Here is an 18,844-nt window from a genome sequence, read left to right on the forward strand (position 1 = left end):
AAAGTCTAGCTGGTTTGATCTCAATTTCAATATTTAAAACATTGCAAAATACTACTTCATTCTTCTAAAACCACACCTCCTCCATTTACTATAATCATCATTCCTCTCATAAATCTCAACTCCCATCCTCCCTCTCTAGCATCTTTTAGGAAAGGGATGTTGTTATGAGGGGAAAAGGACGTAGTTGTGAGTAGTAAACAAAGGTGTTTAGGTAGCAATTTCCATATAGATTAACACGGCTTACTAGTTTGGTGGGCTTGGTAGAAGTAAAAGCATACCCAAAAAAATTATAATGACAAAAATTATTAAATTGGCCTAAACAAAATAATTGGCAAATAAAAACGAAAACTTATATATTTCACACACCCCCATCTCCCACCCCACACAAAAAGAAAATCATAATTTCTTTATGGATAAAAAGATTTTAATATTTTTTAAGTTATTAACACAAAAAGAAGAAGATTTCTAAGTGAATTATTAAATTGAGACAATATGAATATAAGAAGTTTATTATATACTACTTTGAAATTCACTTTGTAGGCTATATAGCATGCACTAAATGACTAGCACATGTTAAGCAATAATTGAATTGAGAAGAAATCATAAGCAATATATATTCTCCCTATATATTCCTAAGCGCAGGTTAATGGACCCAAGTCACTCAACAAACCAACTTTAAAGTTAGCTTTATCCTTTATATTTTTCCTTTTTATGGTGTCTCTCCACATATATATATAATATATTTCATCAAAAAAAATAGTAGTATAAAATAAAATAAAAACAAATAATACGGTGACATTAATTTTTAGATATGCATTTCAAAAAATATTAAGGGATATAGTCCATGTTTCGCCATTCGATCCACAACTTGATTAGCTTCTTAGAGGAGAAGAACATGCACTCATTCAATGGAACTTGAATGTTGATGAACCTGTGAATATTCTCCATAAGAGTACGATGAGAATGAGTAAGGAGACATCCATCTTTGAATAACTTGTTCACTCCCAAAGAGTCGGAGTAAATTTTTATTTTGTGAAAACATTTTTCCCAAGCCAACTTAAGACCATAAAATACCCCTTATTATAGCTCTACTTCAAGAACCGGAACATGTTTGTTTCAACCTTGAAGCAAAAGCAACAAGAAAACAACCATTGCTATCTCGCAAAATACCATTGCATGGCGCATTGTTTCCTAGCTCTACCACTGATCTTACTTGAGCAGAATCAACGTAGTCGGTGGTTGTCATCTACATTACAGTCACTTCGACGCTCAACTCAGTTTATTTGTGAAGGATTTTTAGAGATAGAAAATATTGCATATGTCCCTTATACACGAGAAGTGTTTATATAGTCTCTAGCGCGAAGCCAAGACCATTAATGTCGTCCTCGCCAGCAATAGTTGTTGAAATAATGGCTGAGAAATCATAATTGCCAATAAATGTCAATTATTTCGAAGTCGGTCGTTACTTGTGGCTGACTTTGTTGACCCTTGAATAGGAGGACGCAACTTTGAGACAGCGCCTGGTTGAACCGAGTTTGACGCATAAAAGGATGATGAGTTCCTCAATTGTTGGACCTTAGGCTGAGTCTAAACCAACCACTGACCCATCTGTATTTAAATACTGAGATTTAGTCCAGTGAAACAACATGATGAATGAATAAAATGGTAAAAATAAATAAATTGTAATACTAGCAAAAAAATAAGTAGACGGTATTGTACCAAAAAGAAAAATAATAAGTAGACGGTAGTTTTCCTATTACCATCAAAGTTTATATACTTTCTTGTGTTTTAGTTTCACCGGCTTTCACGGGACAAAAGAATATTTGCATATGAAATGCATCTCAATACTTTGATTATGACGATGAAGTAAAATAATCGAATAATTTAATTTATTAATTATTAATTTCCATTAGTTATGACTTTACAATTATAAATAAAAAATGATTCAAAAAAATTAAAATTAATAAATCTTGTAAAAAATATAAAACATCGTATATTACGTTATTGAAATTGATTAATCGAGCTTGAACAATGTCCCACGAGAGATTTTTAAGTAATTTTAAGACAAAAAGGCTGTAAAATATTGTTCTAAACAGAACCTACGTCCAATTTGGTGCTGGCTTGGTCCACTTAGGCGTCAAGCTCGAGCCAACAAGTGCTTTAGCCCAAGTCGAAGCATCTCTGCTCAATGCTTACAGAAGTTGGCGCACCTATAACGACCGACATTATAATGATTGACATTTACAGTCAATTATAACTTTTCAGCCGTTATTCTGACAAACATTAATGGTGATGACATCATACCCTTCGTGACATTTATGGTCTTGACTCCGCATTGGGATTATATACACTCTTCTCATATAAAAAAATCGTGTATTATTATTCATTCTTACTCTAAAACTTCACTCCACGCAAAAAAAACAGACTTGAGCGTTAGGATGTTTGCGGGTACAACCCTCTCCCCACTAGACAACTATATTGGAGAGAAACACAACCACCGACCACATCCGTTCTGGTAAGGTAAGATAAAAAAAAATGTCTTTAACAATCTATATAGAACTTTGGAATTCACAACTGAATTTTTTCATACACAAGAATCAGAAGTCAAAATCCTAATTACATACTTAATACACTTGAATTGTTGAACCAATTCATCGTTGTTTTTCAATAACTATAAGGACGATAAAAAGTTGAAGAAAGAAATTAATAAAAAAAATCCAACGGTTCTTGAATGAGTCAACCAGTCAATGCATGCATCGACAAAAATATTCCTCGCAGCAGAGGATCGTCGTATCGGCGTCTCTGTTACTCCTGATTTGCTACCAATAAGGGAAACAGAAATCGTTGAGTCTGACGTTAACGAAAACGGAAAAATAAGAATAAAAAATTCCGTCTCTCCGTTAAGTTAAAACCACGTGGCAAAAAATGAATAGCAATGCATGTCAGCAAAAGCCACGTTGATTACACGCGTTAAAACGTTAGCAGTGAGTGGCATAGGTTAGAGTAGACCGTGTCGAAGCCTCAAAGGTGAACACATAACACCAAGTCATTGGGAAAATCAACTATGTTTATTTCATCACTTTCATTCACCATATAATAATGCTAACAAATCCCAAGAAGAGCATAATTTTTTTTTAATTAAAAAAATTGTTAACTTATGCTCTAAGAACATTCACAATGGAGCACTCCATTTTTAAGTACTTAAATGGTCCCACATAGACACATCATCAATTTATTATTTTTTTAATAATAGTACCTAATAGGTACTCAACCCCTCCAATGGAGCATTTCTTAAAAAGTTCTAAAATGGGTCCCATCAATAACTCCACATCATTAAAATTTGAAATTTAATTTAAAATAATATTGCCAAATTAAATTTTTTTGAATATATTAAATAAAGTGGGTCCCATAAAAAGAAGAGAGAGAGTTCTTATATTAGAAGTGGTACCTATTAGGTACTAAAATGTGTTGTGCTCCAATGGTAGTACCGAATAAGTACCATGAGTACCTAATAGGTACTACACCATTGGAGATGGTCTAAGGTTTCAAATATAAATTGGAAAATGCTAACTAGTGCCTCCGGGGCATTAGTTAAGGATACTAATTATAGTAAAATTATATTGAAACTTGTGTAGTCAATGTTCGTAAAGTATAAAAAGTATCATTTCCAATGCAAAAATTGCTTGTTTTGTATCCTTAACTAGTGCTCCGGGGGCACTAGTTAGCATGACCCATATAAATTCTATATTAAAAAACAAATGTTAAAGAAATTTTTATCATCCAAATTTTGAGGTAAAATTACTAAATATCCTTTCCGTCCCAAAATAAATGATTATTCCTCCATCTCAAAATATAAGGACTAATTGATCATTGCACGCACACCAATACTTAATTTTGATTACGAATATTTTTAATTATGTATTAGTAAAAATTATAGAAATTTGATATTTTGAAAATATTCGTCGAAACAAAACAAACAAGATCTTATATGATTATATTTACATTTATATATTTTTATAAAAATACATTCAAAATAAGATATATGATAGTGCATTTAGTCAAATGAATTCTTATAAAATGGGACGGAGGGAGTATATTTTTTACTTTGTCTACTATGAATAATTCCCTTTGACTGTATTTTATGTTAATATGTATATGTAAATATTAACATATGAGATGTTGTTTGATTTGTTTCGATGAGTATTTCAAAATATATACTAATTTTTATTATTTTTAATAATTGATAATTTAATATATTAATGATTAAAGTTGTGGATTGGTAAACGTGAAGGTTGTCAAATGTTGAAGTATAAAAGTAAGTATATTTTTACCGTATCTACATCAAATTGCTTATAAAATAAGTCAATAAGTGCTTAGAATATATGGGTAAAATCACTGATATTTAACACTTATCAAATAAGTCATTTATTTTAGGACGGAGGGAGTATACTGTAGTTCTCTAACATATATAGTTAAAACTATCAAAATCGGTTTGCTCGAATGGGTCAATTCGAATTTTATCCAAGTTTGGGTCTTAAAATTCCAGCCCGAATTTTTTCCGGTTTTTTTAACTCACCCGTTAAATTATAGGCTAGCCTGAATGAGTCACGGGTGCAGGGGCGATTTTACCGCCCGGCTTGCCTGGCACGTGCCCAGGCTCGACATATAATTTTAGTTTTTTAGGGTTCTTATTTTGATATGAAAATTCGAATGTTTGAGTAAGAATTAATAAAATTTAAGTTTATATTAATAATCCCCATGAAATTTTGAGCAAAATTGTATATTTACATGTCCAATTTGGTGCAAGAATAAAAAAAAACGAATTTTGAGGTTTTGGTGATGCTGAGCATGAGGTTGAGTAACAAAAGGTAGTTTAATATATTTACAAGTTAAGCTGTACATGAAACATCATGTGTGTGTTGGCTTGGTGGTCTTGCATATGGTTGAATATTTAAGAGGGTCTGGGTTCAATTCTTAGATACCCCTTTAATTTTTACCCTTTTGTTTTTTTATTTCATTTTATTTTATTTTATTTGTTTATAAACATTATTAAAAATTCCAAAAATATATTTATTTCTTTGTTTTCTTTATCAAAAATACTAAAAATATCAACTTGGTTTCCTTTTTATATATAGTAAAACTAGTAAAAAAATGTATTATTATTGTTTTTCTTTGATTTTAATTTTTTACTAATGCTTATTGTTCTGGTAAAAACTCAAAGGGGTTTGTATTATTGATTAAATGATGTGGTTACACTTGGTTCAATCCCAACAACCCTGGGAATTTTATAAGTCAGAAATCCCTTCCCCTCCAAAATGAAAGTGTGAAGCTATTTATAGACCGCTCAATCTTCTTCTCCAAGCTAGGGTTCCTAAAAATCCGGTCCTTAGCATCTTCTTCGGTGGTATAGCGTGAAAATAGGGATGAAAACCTTGGTCTCCAAGCTATGGCGGTTGCGGGAAGTTGGTTTCTTCCTTCCCAAGTCAGTTGCTAACACAGGGAAGGAAAAGATATTTATAATAATACGGGATTCAACTTCTGGGCGTTGCCTCGCTATCGTTAATCACGCCCTGGGCTTCGTGTCGCCTAATGGGTATTTAGGATTTACTTGATTTGGGCCTATTCTCCTTCTGATATTCATTGGGCTTGCTGGTTATGTCCTTAAGCCCATTGCCCAGTCCACAGCCCCCCAAGTACGAAGTCCAAAGGAGTGAAGTGCTTAAATGTGATTCGAATTTTCCCTCTCAATATTATGGCGCGAAATAATTTTTATCACGTCCTCTCCCACTTTCTGGCGCACGTTCCTCTGTTCGTGTGCAATATTCATCAACCGTCTCCCCACTTACTGCTGCCACGATGAGATTTTTTATCTATAAATGAAGCATCCGGTGCCCTGATCAACTCATCCTTTCTTGCCTGCTGAATTTTGAGACTTCTTTTCAAAGTTATGTCTCCTAAAAATCCTCCCTTTGAATGCGGTCAATCTCCCGCTTCTCCCGTTATCAAGCGACTCCGTCGTATGCTGACCATAAGTACCGAAGACCTGATGGAGGATTTTGGTGAATTTTCGGAATTCATCAAGGAGCTTAACGACTACTGCTGGAGATTGACCAAGGAGGAGAAGCGCTTTCTCGATAGTGTCTTGCGCCTGGAAAAGGAGTTAAAAGATAGTGCCTCCTTTGTGATTGCTGTGGAGAATGTCAAGGAATGCCATTTCGAAGTTACTGAAGCTGTTGATAGCCAGATAGAGATCACGAAAGAGACCATGGGTGTGCAGGAGGAAATCTTAGGAATATGCTTTAACGAGGAGCGGAGAGTGGACGATCGTTTGGCGATGCTGAACAAGGAGATGAAGCCGCTTGTGAAGAGGAAGAGGGCTCTTCAAGGCGAGATTAGGGATGATGTTGCTAAGTTGATTTTCAGGCGCCATTCTTTGGTGGACCTTTTGGACAAGCAGAGCGAGCTGAGAGAGGATCTGAAGCCTGTTGAAGAAAACATGGTGAAGGCGAAGAGGGTGAAACGGGCATTGGAGGAAATGCACCGTATCGCCGTTGCCGATGCTGGTGAATTAGGGAGCTCTACCGTGCCATGAAGTCTTTGTTTGCTCATCTTTCCATTTGTGCTTTTCTTTCTAGTGTTTGTAATTTTGCTTCTGTATTTTGAGACTATTGTTGTTTTCTTTTCGTATCTTTGTTTTCGTTGTATTTCCCTTGTGGTAATTTGAATTTTAAGCAATTTCCCTTCCATTATGTGTTGTTCTTTTGTTTATGCTAGTATCGCCTCCTTTTTGCAGTTTTCGATAACTTAAGTGGGTCAAATCTTGACCTCTTGGAAATATAAAGATTACGCTTTTTGAGACGGTCAAACCAAAGTGGTTATGAACGTCCAAGCATTAATTATGACCGTTAATAACGATGCTAGGGTTAAGCATAATCGGCTATAAATATCAAACACTAAACTCACATTTTCATCAACTTGTTCTGAATCCTCACGATGGAAAGGAAAAATGCTAAAGCACCCATTGCTGAGAAGCCTCAATCTCAGCGAAGGAAGAAAAAGGTGGAGATAACCACTTCGAACTCCACTCGTTCCCGAAGGGCTAAAGAGGTCAAAAAGGTGGAGGTTATCATTCTTTCCTCAGATACCTCTGATTCTGGTAGCGCTGATGGGGATTACGTTTCGTTTCTGGAGACGTATGTTCCTCCCGAGCTTTCTTCTCGTGCTTCTTCGTCGGGTGAAGAAGATGGATCCCGGATTACCGTGGAATCCAAGATGACGCTTCCTGAGCCTGTGCAGAAGGATTCGGAATCCGAGTGATAGGATTTTAGGACTAGTTTTTCTTTGTAATTTTGCTTTCTATCATTGTACCTTTATTTTTCAAAATTAATAAAGATCTCTTTTTTTTTGGTCTAGGACTGAATTTGTTGTTCCTGTGTTTTGCTTTCTCCTTAATCTTGAATCTTTTCCTTTTGGGCGTTTTCCCTTTTAACTTCTGTTACGCCTTAAAAGGGCGAGGTTTGTACTCTTGGCGTGGTCATTCTTGAGGCGCGTTGTGCTTCGAGGTAGTAATTTGGCGACTTCAACTTCGCCTTTTAGGATAATAACTATTTGACGATAAATCTTCCAAAGTTTACTCTCGGGATACACGCTTTTGACACGTATTTAATCCGACGACGCGTGCGATACTTCCTGCTTCAACTTCTGGACTTCAACCAGCCGAAAAGGTTTCCCTCTTTATAAGTAGTATTTCCGTTTCTTTTTCCCTTTACTTATTTCTTCTCGCAACTCAGTATTCTCTTTCACATACCCTTCTTCGATCCTCCAGCAAGCCTTTGTTCAACGCTTCGTGTCAGGACGCTTCCAGTTTATTGCTCCAAGCTTTGTCAATTTCTTAAGGTATTCTACTTTTATACCTTACTCCTTTTCGCCGATTTGGTCTGTCTTGAGTAGGAACCCTAATTTTCTGATTAGGTTTAAAAATATGGTTATTTTGAGGGAGTTAGATGACAATGAGGGGAGGGTTCCTATTTCTTCTCCTAGTTATCTCGAATGGGCGCAACAAGTTCGCGCCCACTATACTAGGGCTAACGGCGTTCTTAATAGCCGAGGGTTTTACTCGGAATTATGGGGTTTTGATGTTGGGAGTAGTAGTAGTGATAGTGATAGTGATAGTAGTAGTAGTGATTGCGTCATAATCTCCCCTTCCTCTTTCACAGGAAAGCGGAAGAATCCTTGTCGAGATCTGGTTGTTGCTGGTTATACTCCCGTCACCATGGAAGTTTCTTCAAAGTATACTAGTGTGGAAATGGTGAGGAGCTTTAGGAAAGCTGTCAAACTCTCTGACTCCCCTTCTCGTGAAGATTTGATTATAACCGAACCTGTCAGAGAAGATGAGTTCGTGTTTTCCAAGAATGACACCCCGCCCGATTATTTTTATCTTTACACTAGCGTGATTCAACCTCTCAACATCTGGTTGCCTTTCACTTCCTTTGAGGCGGAAGTGTTGAGGGTTCTTAATGTCGCCCCTACCCAACTTCATCCTAATAGTTGGGCCTTTGTAAAAGCCTTTGAGGTGATGTGCTTAGGTTTTGAACTGGCACCCTCAATTGGCGTCTTTTTCTCATTCTACCACATAAAAAACTTAAAACCTCAGACTTTGGTTTCCCTAAGCAGTCAACCTAACCGTCGCCTCCTGAGTCTTTATGCCTCCAACTTTAAGAACTTTAAGAATTCTTTCTTTCGGGTTCGCGGTGGCGATCAGCTCCCGGATCTGATGTATGATGAAGTAGAAGATCCTCTATTTCCTTTCTACTGGACCGATAACCCTAGGCTTATCAAGGGAGCCGTCTTTGAGGCCTTGAGTGATTTTGAACAAGATACTGTCAACTTTCTTGATTCTTACGCTCTCATGGATACCGCTGACATTCTTAGGTGTGAGGGTAATAGTAAAGCCCTGACAGAGTATTTACGTAAGTACTGATTTTGGTATTTTTCTACTTCTGTTTAATGTTGATCTCGCCTTATTGCTAACTTGTGTTTCTTTGTCTCTTTTATTTTTGCAGAGAGAATGAGGACTATTTCTAATGAGGAGAGATTGGTGTTTTTGGCAAAAGCTCGCCAGCAGAAGGCCAATCCTGCCGTTACTGTGGTCGACCCGTTGAAGCAGCTACAAGTGGAGGAAGCTGCTGCAAAAGAAGGGCGAAGTAAGAAGAAGCACGAGGGGCGGATCCGTGTCGAGATCCCGGGGAAAACAGCTTCTGGAGCAAAGGAAACCGAGGGTGTTGCTCCTCCTCCTCCCAAAAAGCAGAGGGTTGAGAGTACCACTCAAACTGCCAAGGACGCCTCCAAAGGCAAAGGCGTGGCTTCCAGTTCTTCTCAAGACCCCGACGCCGGTGCTTCCCTTACTTGGAGCTCTTTTGATCCTTTCGAATTCATTGAAAGGGGGGTGACTATGGTTGGCGATATGACTCGCTTTACCAACACTTCTACTGAGGACTTGAGGAAGAAGGCTTTGGAGTACGAGGTTAAAGGCACTCTTCTCAACTACTTGCTGACAAATCGCCAAGAACAAGAGGTCCAAGAGGCGAAGCAGAAGGTGAAGACCGTTGATGATAACCTTGCTGATATTGAGAAGAGGTATACTGAGACCAAGACCAAGCTGGAGGCAGACATTAAGAAGCTGAAGGAAGAACATGAAGGCGAGGCGGAGAGGTTGAGGAAAGAGTATGAGGAGAAGCTGGCCAAGATTAAAGAAAGCTATGCCGCTTCTGAGACCAAGCTTAAGGAGAATGCTGCTGCCCAGGATGAGAAACTTTCTAAGCTTTCCAAGGAGAAGGATGAGGCGGTACTGTCTGTTGGGACCTTAGCTGATGAGAAGGCTAGGTTGGAGAACGACATCAATGAGCTTCAACTCTGTGCAGCCAACCAATATGATGAAGGCTTCGCCTTTGCGATCGAGCAGGTTAAGTTGCTCTTTCCTGATTTGGATGCTGAGCGCCTAGGCGAGGCCGATGCAATGAAGCAGATAGTTGATGGAAAGCTCGTCCCTTATGTTCCTCCTCAGTGAATGACTTCTTTTCCCTTTATTGTAATGACTTTGTTCTTGCCCTTCTGTGGCTTTTTGTAACTATTTTGTATGCCCTTTTGTGGCTTTGAACAATTTGCCCTTTGTTGGGTCCTTTATTAATTTCTTTATTCGCCATCAAATTTTTTCTTCATAACTTTGTGGATTATTTTGATATTACGCTATTAGATAACGCCTCCTACCGTTCTTGCTTCGGAAACTTTTTCCCTTACACCTGTGATGTCTTTGACATTTTAACATAATTGTGAGCTGTTTGAGATTAAATTTATACCTGTTGATTGTGGCTGATATGGCGGTATGTCGCCTTGCTTTGAGTGCGTGCAAGCTTTTCCTTATGGTGATGTTGATAATCTTGCCTTTCCTCGCTGTGTACTTTCTGTTTTTGACGCCCCCTACGGGTGACGCCAGGGCCTTTCAACCTTGTTTTATTTTCTGTTTTTGACGTCCCCTACGGGTGACGCCAGGGCCATTCAACCTTGTTTTAGTTTCTGTTTTTTGACGTCCCCTACGGGTGACGCCAGGGCCTTTCAACCTTGTTTTATTTTCTGTTTTTGACGTCCCCTACGGGTGACGCCAGGGCCTTTCAACCTTGTTTTAATTTCTGTTCTTGACGTCCCCTACGGGTGACGCCAAGGCCTTTCAACCTTGATTTAATTTCTGTTTCTGACGCCCCCTACGGGTGACGCCAAGGCCTCTCAACCCTGATTTAATTTCTGTTTCTGACGTCCCCTACGGGTGACGCCAAGGCCTCTCAACCCTGATTTAATTTCTGTTTCTGACGCCCCCTACGGGTGACGCCAAGGCCTCTCAACCCTGATTTAATTTCTGTTTCTGACGCCCCCTACGGGTGACGCCAAGGCCTCTCAACCCTGATTTAATTTCTGTTTCTGACGCCCCCTACGGGTGACGCCAAGGCCTCTCAACCCTGATTTAATTTCTGTTTCTGACGCCCCCTACGGGTGACGCCAAGGCCTCTCAACCCTGATTTAATTTCTTAGTTTATTCAGAGTTCATAACTTAATCAGGTTGACCTTGATTGACGTAAATGTTTTGACTGTGTAAGAAAACATGTGTAATAAAGTAAAAACTACTAAAATTTTGAAATTCAATGAGCCTCGATAAAAACCCTAGTTTGCACAAGGGAAAAGAGTGTCTCACTGTTTTTATTTATTAATGAAAATGGTTCTTATACATCATTAAAATAGTGCTGAAAAGGAATGAATTTACTTATTCTTCCATCGGTGGCGTGATGCTCCGTAACTAGCTGTAGTAGAACTTCAAGTTTGCTATGTTCCACGTCCTGGGGAGGGTTCTTCCTTCCATAGTCTCTAAACGATATGCTCCTCCTTCAAAGGCTTCTTGCACCCGAAAGGGGCCTTCCCAGTTTGCCGCAAACTTCCCTCCTTTATCCTTTCCCATGGGTCTTTTCAACACTAGATCGCCTTCTTGAAAACTTCTTTGTTTGACTCTCGTATTATAACGCCTAGCGGCCCTTTGCTTTATGGCGAATTCTCTGAAGTGCGCTCTCTCTCTTCTTTCCTCGATCATGTCTAGGTTCTCTTCCAAAGCTCTATCGTTCTCCTCCTGCGTTATGGTTTCTCTGCGCCAACTGGGAGGATTTATTTCCACCGGGATCATTGCATCTGAACCATAGACCATTGTAAATGGTGCTTCTCCCGTCGAGGATTGGGGGGTGGTGTGATAGGACCACAGGATGGGCGAGATGTGGGCTACCCAAGCCTCGCCTTTGCTATCTAGCCTCCTTTTCAATGCCCTTAATATAACCTTGTTTGCTGATTCGGCCTGTCCGTTAGCTTGTGGGTGCTCCACTGATATAAAGGTGTTTTTGATTCCTTTGCTTCAACAGAATTCCACGACCTTTTCGCTGGCGAACTGAGTGCCGTTATCGGACACGATGTACTTAGGCAAGCCGAACCTGCAGATGATTTTTTTCCAATAAAAAATCTTGACCTGTTCCGCCGAGATACTAGATACTGGCTCTGGTTCAATCCATTTTGTAAAATAATCAACAGCGACGATGATCCATCGCGCTTGTTTGTAGCCAACTGGAAATGGACCAACAATATCCACCCCCACATGAAAAAAGGCCATGGGGATAATACTGATTTCAATGGCTCTCCAGGCATGTGATGTAAATTAGCGTGTCTTTGGCATTTATCACAGTTTCTCACATACATGGCGGTGTCATCGTGTATATCCGGCCAGTAAAAACCTGCCCTTAATATTTTTCCTGCTAAAGCCCTTGAACCGATATGGCTGCCACATGAACCCTCATGCACTTCAGACATAATGTGTTTTGCTTCTTCATTGCTGACGCATAGGAGGAGAGGGGATGCAAATCCCCTTTTGTATAGCCTATCCCCTACCATAGAATACCATGCCGCCATCTTCTTCAATTTGAACGCCTTTTCCCTTTCTTTTGGGAGTTCATCCTTTTGGAGGTACCGGATAATGGGCGATCTCCATTCTTCTTCCTCTATCACCATCATCAAATCTTCTCCGCCAATACTGGGAGTTTTGATCGTTTCTTGAATAACGGTCCTATGGCTTCCTGGTTTTTTCGTACTCGCCAGTTTTGATAGTAGATCTGCTCTCATGTTTTGTTCGCGAGGAACATAAACTAATTCGAACGAGTCGAAGTGTTTAGCTAGACTTTGCACTCCCTCCACGTATTTGATTAACTGTGGCTCTTTCGTCTGAAACTTTCCTGACACTTGGTTGGTTACCAGTTGGGAATCACTCATGGCTTTTAACTCCTTCACTTCCATGTCTTTTGCTAACTTCATTCCCGCCATCAAGGCTTCGTATTCAGCCTGGTTGTTGCTGGCTTTGAAGGCGAAACGTAATGATTGTTCTATCATAACGCCATCTGGTCCTTCCAACACTACTCCGGCTCCACTTCCCCGTACGTTGGAGGCTCCGTCTACTGAGAGGGTCCAAGTCGCAGCTTTCTCAGTTGTTGGCGGGGTAGACATTTCTAATACAAAGTCAGCCAGTCTTTGCGATTTGATGGCCCCTCTAGGCGAGAAAGTGATATCAAATTCTGACAATTCGACGGACCATGCTACCATCCTTCCTGCTAGGTCTGGCTTTCTGAGGACGTTCTTGATAGGGTAATCTGTTCTAACAACTATCTTGTGGCTTTGAAAGTATTGTCTTAATTTTCTAGCTGTGACAACCACCGCAAGAGATAACCTCTCTATCCTCTGATATCTTGTTTCTGCTCCTCTAAGGGTTCTACTTACAAAATATATAGGCTTTTCTTCGCCCTCCACTTCCTGAACCAGAGCTGAACTTAAGGCTCTGTCAGAAACTGCAAGATAAAGGTAAAGGGTATTACCTGGTAATGGGCGTGTCAAGATGGGCGGCGATGCTAAAAATTCCTTTAATTGTCTGAAGGCTTCTTCACATTCGGGCGTCCAGGAGAATCTTTCATTTTTCCTAAGGGATGTGAAGAAGTGGAAGCCTTTTTCGCCCGCGCATGATAAGAATCTGGATAATGCCGCTATTCTGCCTGTCAAAGTTTGGACCTCTTTCACAGATGTAGGACTTCTCATGTCTATGATAGCTCGACATTTTTCTGGATTAGCTTCTATTCCTCTGCTGGTGAGCATGAAACCTAGGAATTTTCCTGCTTGCACCCCGAAGGAACATTTCGCTGGGTTTAACCTCATGTTGTACTTTCTTACTGATCCCAGGATGTCCAAAAGATCTTCGTCATGGCGATTTCCTTCGGGAGTTTTCACTACCATATCGTCAATGTATACCTCTAAGTTCTTTTCTATTTGCTCGGAGAAAACCCTGTCCATCAACCTTTGGTATGTTGCTCCTGCGTTCTTCAACCCGAAAGGCATAACGTTGTAAAAATAATTGCAGGTATTCGACATAAAGGCTGTATGGCAGGCATCTGTGGGGTTCATCTTTATTTGATTATACCCTGAGTAGGCGTCCATGAAACTCAACATCTTGCATCCTGAAGCGCCGTCAATCAACCTGTCTATGTTGGGCAAAGGATATGGGTCTTTGGGACATGCCTTATTTAGATCCGTAAAATCCACGCACATCCTCCATTTTCCGTTGGCCTTTTTCACCATGACGATGTTTGCCAACCACGAGGGGTATTTTATTTCTTCAATGAATCCAGCCTCCTTTAGTTTCTCCACTTCTTCCGCTATTGCAGCTCGCCTTTCCTCCCCAACCTTTCTTTTTCTTTGGGAGACTGGTTTTGTGTTGGGTGATATTGATAGTTTATGTGTTATCACCCCTTCATCTATCCCTGGCATATCTGAGGGTTTCCATGCAAATAGGTCAGCGTTGTCCTTCAAGATTTTGATGATTCTTCTTCTCTCCTCATTGGGCAATGCCGCTCCTAAACTGGTTGTTTGGTGTGGGTGATCGCCGATTTGAACTTGCTCCAGGTCTTCTATAGGGCTCACCCTTTTATCTTGAAATTCTTCCCTTGGATCCATGTCTGAATTTTCAATGATGTTTATGCCACCCGGAACTGTGGCTTGTCTTCTTTCGGATGCTCCATTTGTATTGGATGCTCGATGCCGTATCTTTAAGCTGGACTCGTAACATTTTTTGGCGAGGATCTGATCGCCTCTAACTGTTCCTACTCCTCCGTTATCGAGAGGGTATTGAATTGCTAGGTACAGAGTGGACATGGCCGCCCCTAAGGTGTTGAAAGCAGGTCTTCCTATGATAATGTTGTAGGAGGTGAACGGAGTTTTGACTACCAAATATCGCACTTTGATGGTCTTGGCGTTACTTCCCTCTCCGAAGGTAGTGAGTAGTGAGGCGTAGCCCATCACGTCTACCTGTTCTCCGGAAAACCCAACTAGAGCTCCTGCGTACGGCTGCAATTGCTCTTCCGCTAATTGCATGGCCTTGAAAGCTTCCCAGTACATGATGTCTGCTGAACTCCCTGAATCAATTAGTACTCTCTTTACATCGCAGTTCAGGATTTGGACTTGTATTACTAAAGGGTCATCGTCATGGGGCGCTACCTCCAGGCCATCCCTTGCAGTAAATGCCAAATCCGGAACGTCGAGTGGTTGGGGTTGTCTCACGAGATATATCTCTGAGATGGCTCGACGCACATATCTTTTCCTTGCTGAGCTTGACTCACCTCCTCCTGAGAACCCCCCCGCTATTGTATTCACAGAGATCCTCTCCTTTGGAGGCTCTTTACTTGGCCCCTGAGTATCTCGTGGCTCTTGCCTGGGGATTTTTGGCACGACGACTCGGCCTTGCGCTGCATCGTCAATGAACCTTCGGAGGTGTCCGCTTTTAATCAGTTCTTCAATCAAATCTCTTAGGCGGAAGCACTTTTCCGTAGAATGACCTCTGCACCTATGGTAGGCGCACCAGGCGTTGTCGTTGAGTCCCAAGGGGATATTGTTGGCTCTTTTTGGGGGGAGATTTGCCAAACCACTGGCCAGAATTTCGTTTAACACGTACACTTTTGAAGCATTTAATGGCGTAAACTCTTCCTCGGCGGGGTGATTCCTGAACTCTCTCCTTGGCGGTTGATGGTAGGGCTTACCATGGTGCCTTTGCCATGTGTTTCCTTGATGACTTCCCGTTTTTGGTCGCGGGTGTTCTGGGGCTCTAGTAGCACGGCCTACATATTCCTTCTCCTTGGCGTCTCTTTGCCTTTTCTCGGCGTTGCTTTCTTCGCCCTTTATGTAACACTCCGCTCTCTTGTTTACCTCCTGCATTGATGAGGCTGGTTTTTGGGCTAAGGATTCGTTGAAATGTCCTGCTCTTAGCCCATTATGGAAGGCCGCCACGAACATCTCCTGGTTTGGATTTGAGACCTTGATGGTGGCCTCGCTGAATCTGGCTAGAAAACTACGCAACGATTCGCCGTGGTTTTGGCGAATGGAGAATAGGCTAGTTGATGTGACTTTCACGTGTTTCGATCCGGCGAACTGGCGAACGAATTTTTTGTGAAAATCCGCGTAGCTTTCTATTGAATTCCTTGGAAGGTTCATATACCAACGCAAGGCTACATCCTTGAAGGTGCCGGCTAGTAGTTTACATTTCAGGTGTTCCGGAGCATTGATTATGGCGGTTTGTGTTCCAATTGCCATCAGATGCTCTCGAGGGTCAGTTTTCCCATCAAAGGTAGGAAGGTGAGGAACCTTGATTGCTTCCGTAATTTGGGTATCCCATAAATGCTGTGCCAAAGGCTGTACATCCATGATGTTCTCTCCTTCCTCCTCTTCTGAAATCATTTTCGCTTTTTCTTTCTCATGTGTTCTTTCGGCTTCGATGGCCGCGATCTGGGTCTGCAAACGCCGAATTTCTACGACGGCGGCTTGCAAGGTGTTAACGCTAGAATTATCGTTGTTTCCATGTTCTCCAGCCATGTGGAGATGTTTGATTTTTCGTCTAGTTGCTGTGATAGGCTGGGATCAAATGATTTTACCGCAGCCCCACGGTGGGCGCCAAAATGTTCTGGTAAAAACTCAAAGGGGTTTGTATTATTGATTAAATGATGTGGTTACACTTGGTTCAATCCCAACAACCCTGGGAATTTTATAAGTCAGAAATCCCTTCCCCTCCAAAATGAAAGTGTGAAGCTATTTATAGACCGCTCAGTCTTCTTCTCCAAGCTAGGGTTCCTAAAAATCCGGTCCTTAGCATCTTCTTCGGTGGTATAGCGTGAAAATAGGGATGAAAACCTTGGTCTCCAAGCTATGGCGGTTGCGGGAAGTTGGTTTCTTCCTTCCCAAGTCAGTTGCTAACACAGGGAAGGAAAATATATTTATAATAATACGGGATTCAACTTCTGGGCGTTGCCTCGCTATCGTTAATCACGCCCTGGGCTTCGTGTCGCCTAATGGGTATTTAGGATTTACTTGATTTGGGCCTATTCTCCTTCTGATATTCATTGGGCTTGCTGGTTATGTCCTTAAGCCCATTGCCCAGTCCACTTATATATAACACAAAATACTAAAAAAATATGTTTGATTGCTTTTGTGTTAATCTCAAATATGTTGTAATTCTACTTTCTTTCATATGTAGGATTGTGGGGAGTTTATGACTTTTATTTGTATAGTTATTATGAATCAAATATTTAGATTAAATTTTAAAATTAATTACTTTGATTATAATTTGAGTATATATATATATAGTTAAAAACAGTATGATTTAGTTGAACTCCGATCCGAAAACCTTAAACCAATAAATATTTGTGCTTTGTGGTTAACATTGTGTCCAGGCTTAATATTATTTCTGGAGTCGCCACTGCATGGGTGACCTGCAAACCTGAATAAATTATAATAAAAATATATATGAGTAAATATGTAACATTATTAAAGTTCTATCTTTATTTTTTTATTTTTTTCTATCTTTATTTTTAACATTCAATTTTCTATTTATTTTTAGAACTAGATTATGTCAATAATATTGATAAAGATAGTGAAAGTCGTAAAACTCATAGAAGTGCTTAAACATTCAATATTAGAATAGGTAAACATTAACTGAATTACTGAGATGACTTCTATAAATATAAAATTGGTAGAGATTGAAACTTAAAATTGGACACTCCTACTAATTCACCCTAAAATTGAAATCATATCTACTATCTTACTTAATATTAAAAAAAAAAAAAAAGAGTTTGACAAATTCTCTTGCATATCAATGTCTCAATAGATGTACGTAGAACTACTATACATTTTTTGTTAAAGCAAATGCAATCTCTCGTCTTCATTACTCATAGGCAAGACCTTATATAGTACTTGCAAAGTGGTTACAACAAACTAACAACAATCTAACTAACTCAAACCAACTAACTTGGCCCTTAAGTAACCAACGCGCGCGCAGGCCTAGCAGCTGCAGTTGGCTCACACGCGTGCCTAGCTTGCTAAAGAGCTTACTTGCTGCACACACACTAACAATGCCTCTCCTAAACTGCATTCTATACAAAGATTCAGTTTACATCTTCAATCTTACACAGGCCTAACACATCTCTGAACCTGCAAAAAGCATCAAGGCTCAAAGCCTTAGTCATGATATCAGCAACTTGCTCAAAGGATGACCAATGCAGCAGTTGAACCTTCCCATCCTTGGTTAGATCCCTAAGAAAATGAAACCTGACATCTATGTGCTTGCTTCTTCCATGCATCACTGGATTCCTTGACAGCTTAATTGAAGAGCTATTATCACAGTATATGGTGATGCATTCCTCTTTGCCTGCACAGATGTGAGCAAGAAGCCTAGACAACCAAATGGCTTGACAAGCACAGTTGGCTGCTGCTATGAACTCTGCCTCAGTGGTGGATAGTGTTACAATTGGTTGCTTCTTTGAGGACCATGACACTACTTTTGAACCAATCATAAACACATAACCAGATGTGCTTTTTCTATCATCTAAATCACCTGCAAAATCAGAATCTGACCAGCCAGATAATTCTTCACCATTTCCCTTTTCATACCACAGACCATAGCTAATGGTGCCCTTCACGTACCTGAGGATTCTCTTGACTGCAGCAACATGGATCTCTGTAGGCCTCTCCATAAACCTTGCAACTAAGCAGACTGAAAAAGCCAAATCTGGTCTAGTAGCAAGCATATACATCAGACATCCAGTCGTCTGTTTGTAATTTGTAGCATCACAAGCTACTCCATCTTCATCTTTAACCAATTTGTTGCCTGGCACAATTGGATTGCACACACCATTACAGTTTTCCATGTTGAACCTCTTGAGAATTTCACAAGCATACTTTT

The 18,844-nt window shown here is 40.1% G+C and overlaps 1 protein-coding gene across 1 annotated transcript; it reads right to left on the reverse strand.

The window, feature by feature from the left end:
- Positions 1-11,101: 11,101 nt before the first annotated feature.
- LOC123905228 lies at positions 11,102-16,482 on the reverse strand. Its single transcript, XM_045954850.1, has 2 exons — positions 12,551-16,482; positions 11,102-11,138 (listed from the first exon to the last, which is right to left on the reverse strand). The coding sequence occupies exons 1-2, from the start codon at positions 16,480-16,482 to the stop codon at positions 11,102-11,104; spliced, it is 3,969 nt and encodes a 1,322-aa protein (XP_045810806.1).
- Positions 16,483-18,844: the final 2,362 nt, after the last annotated feature.

The sequence above is a fragment of the Trifolium pratense genome, linkage group LG2, assembly GCF_020283565.1.
Source record: "Trifolium pratense cultivar HEN17-A07 linkage group LG2, ARS_RC_1.1, whole genome shotgun sequence".
In the NCBI taxonomy this organism is placed as follows: domain Eukaryota; kingdom Viridiplantae; phylum Streptophyta; class Magnoliopsida; order Fabales; family Fabaceae; genus Trifolium; species Trifolium pratense.

Bases quoted from the DNA above. Each gene is read 5' to 3' on its own strand.
- LOC123905228 (XM_045954850.1), bottom strand. From the start codon at position 16,482: ATGGCTGGAGAACATGGAAACAACGATAATTCTAGCGTTAACACCTTG. The intron at 11,139-12,550 runs GTACCTCCAAAA...TTTCTTACACAG, and splicing joins TGGAGATCGCCCATTATCCG to TCAAAACATTTACGTCAATC.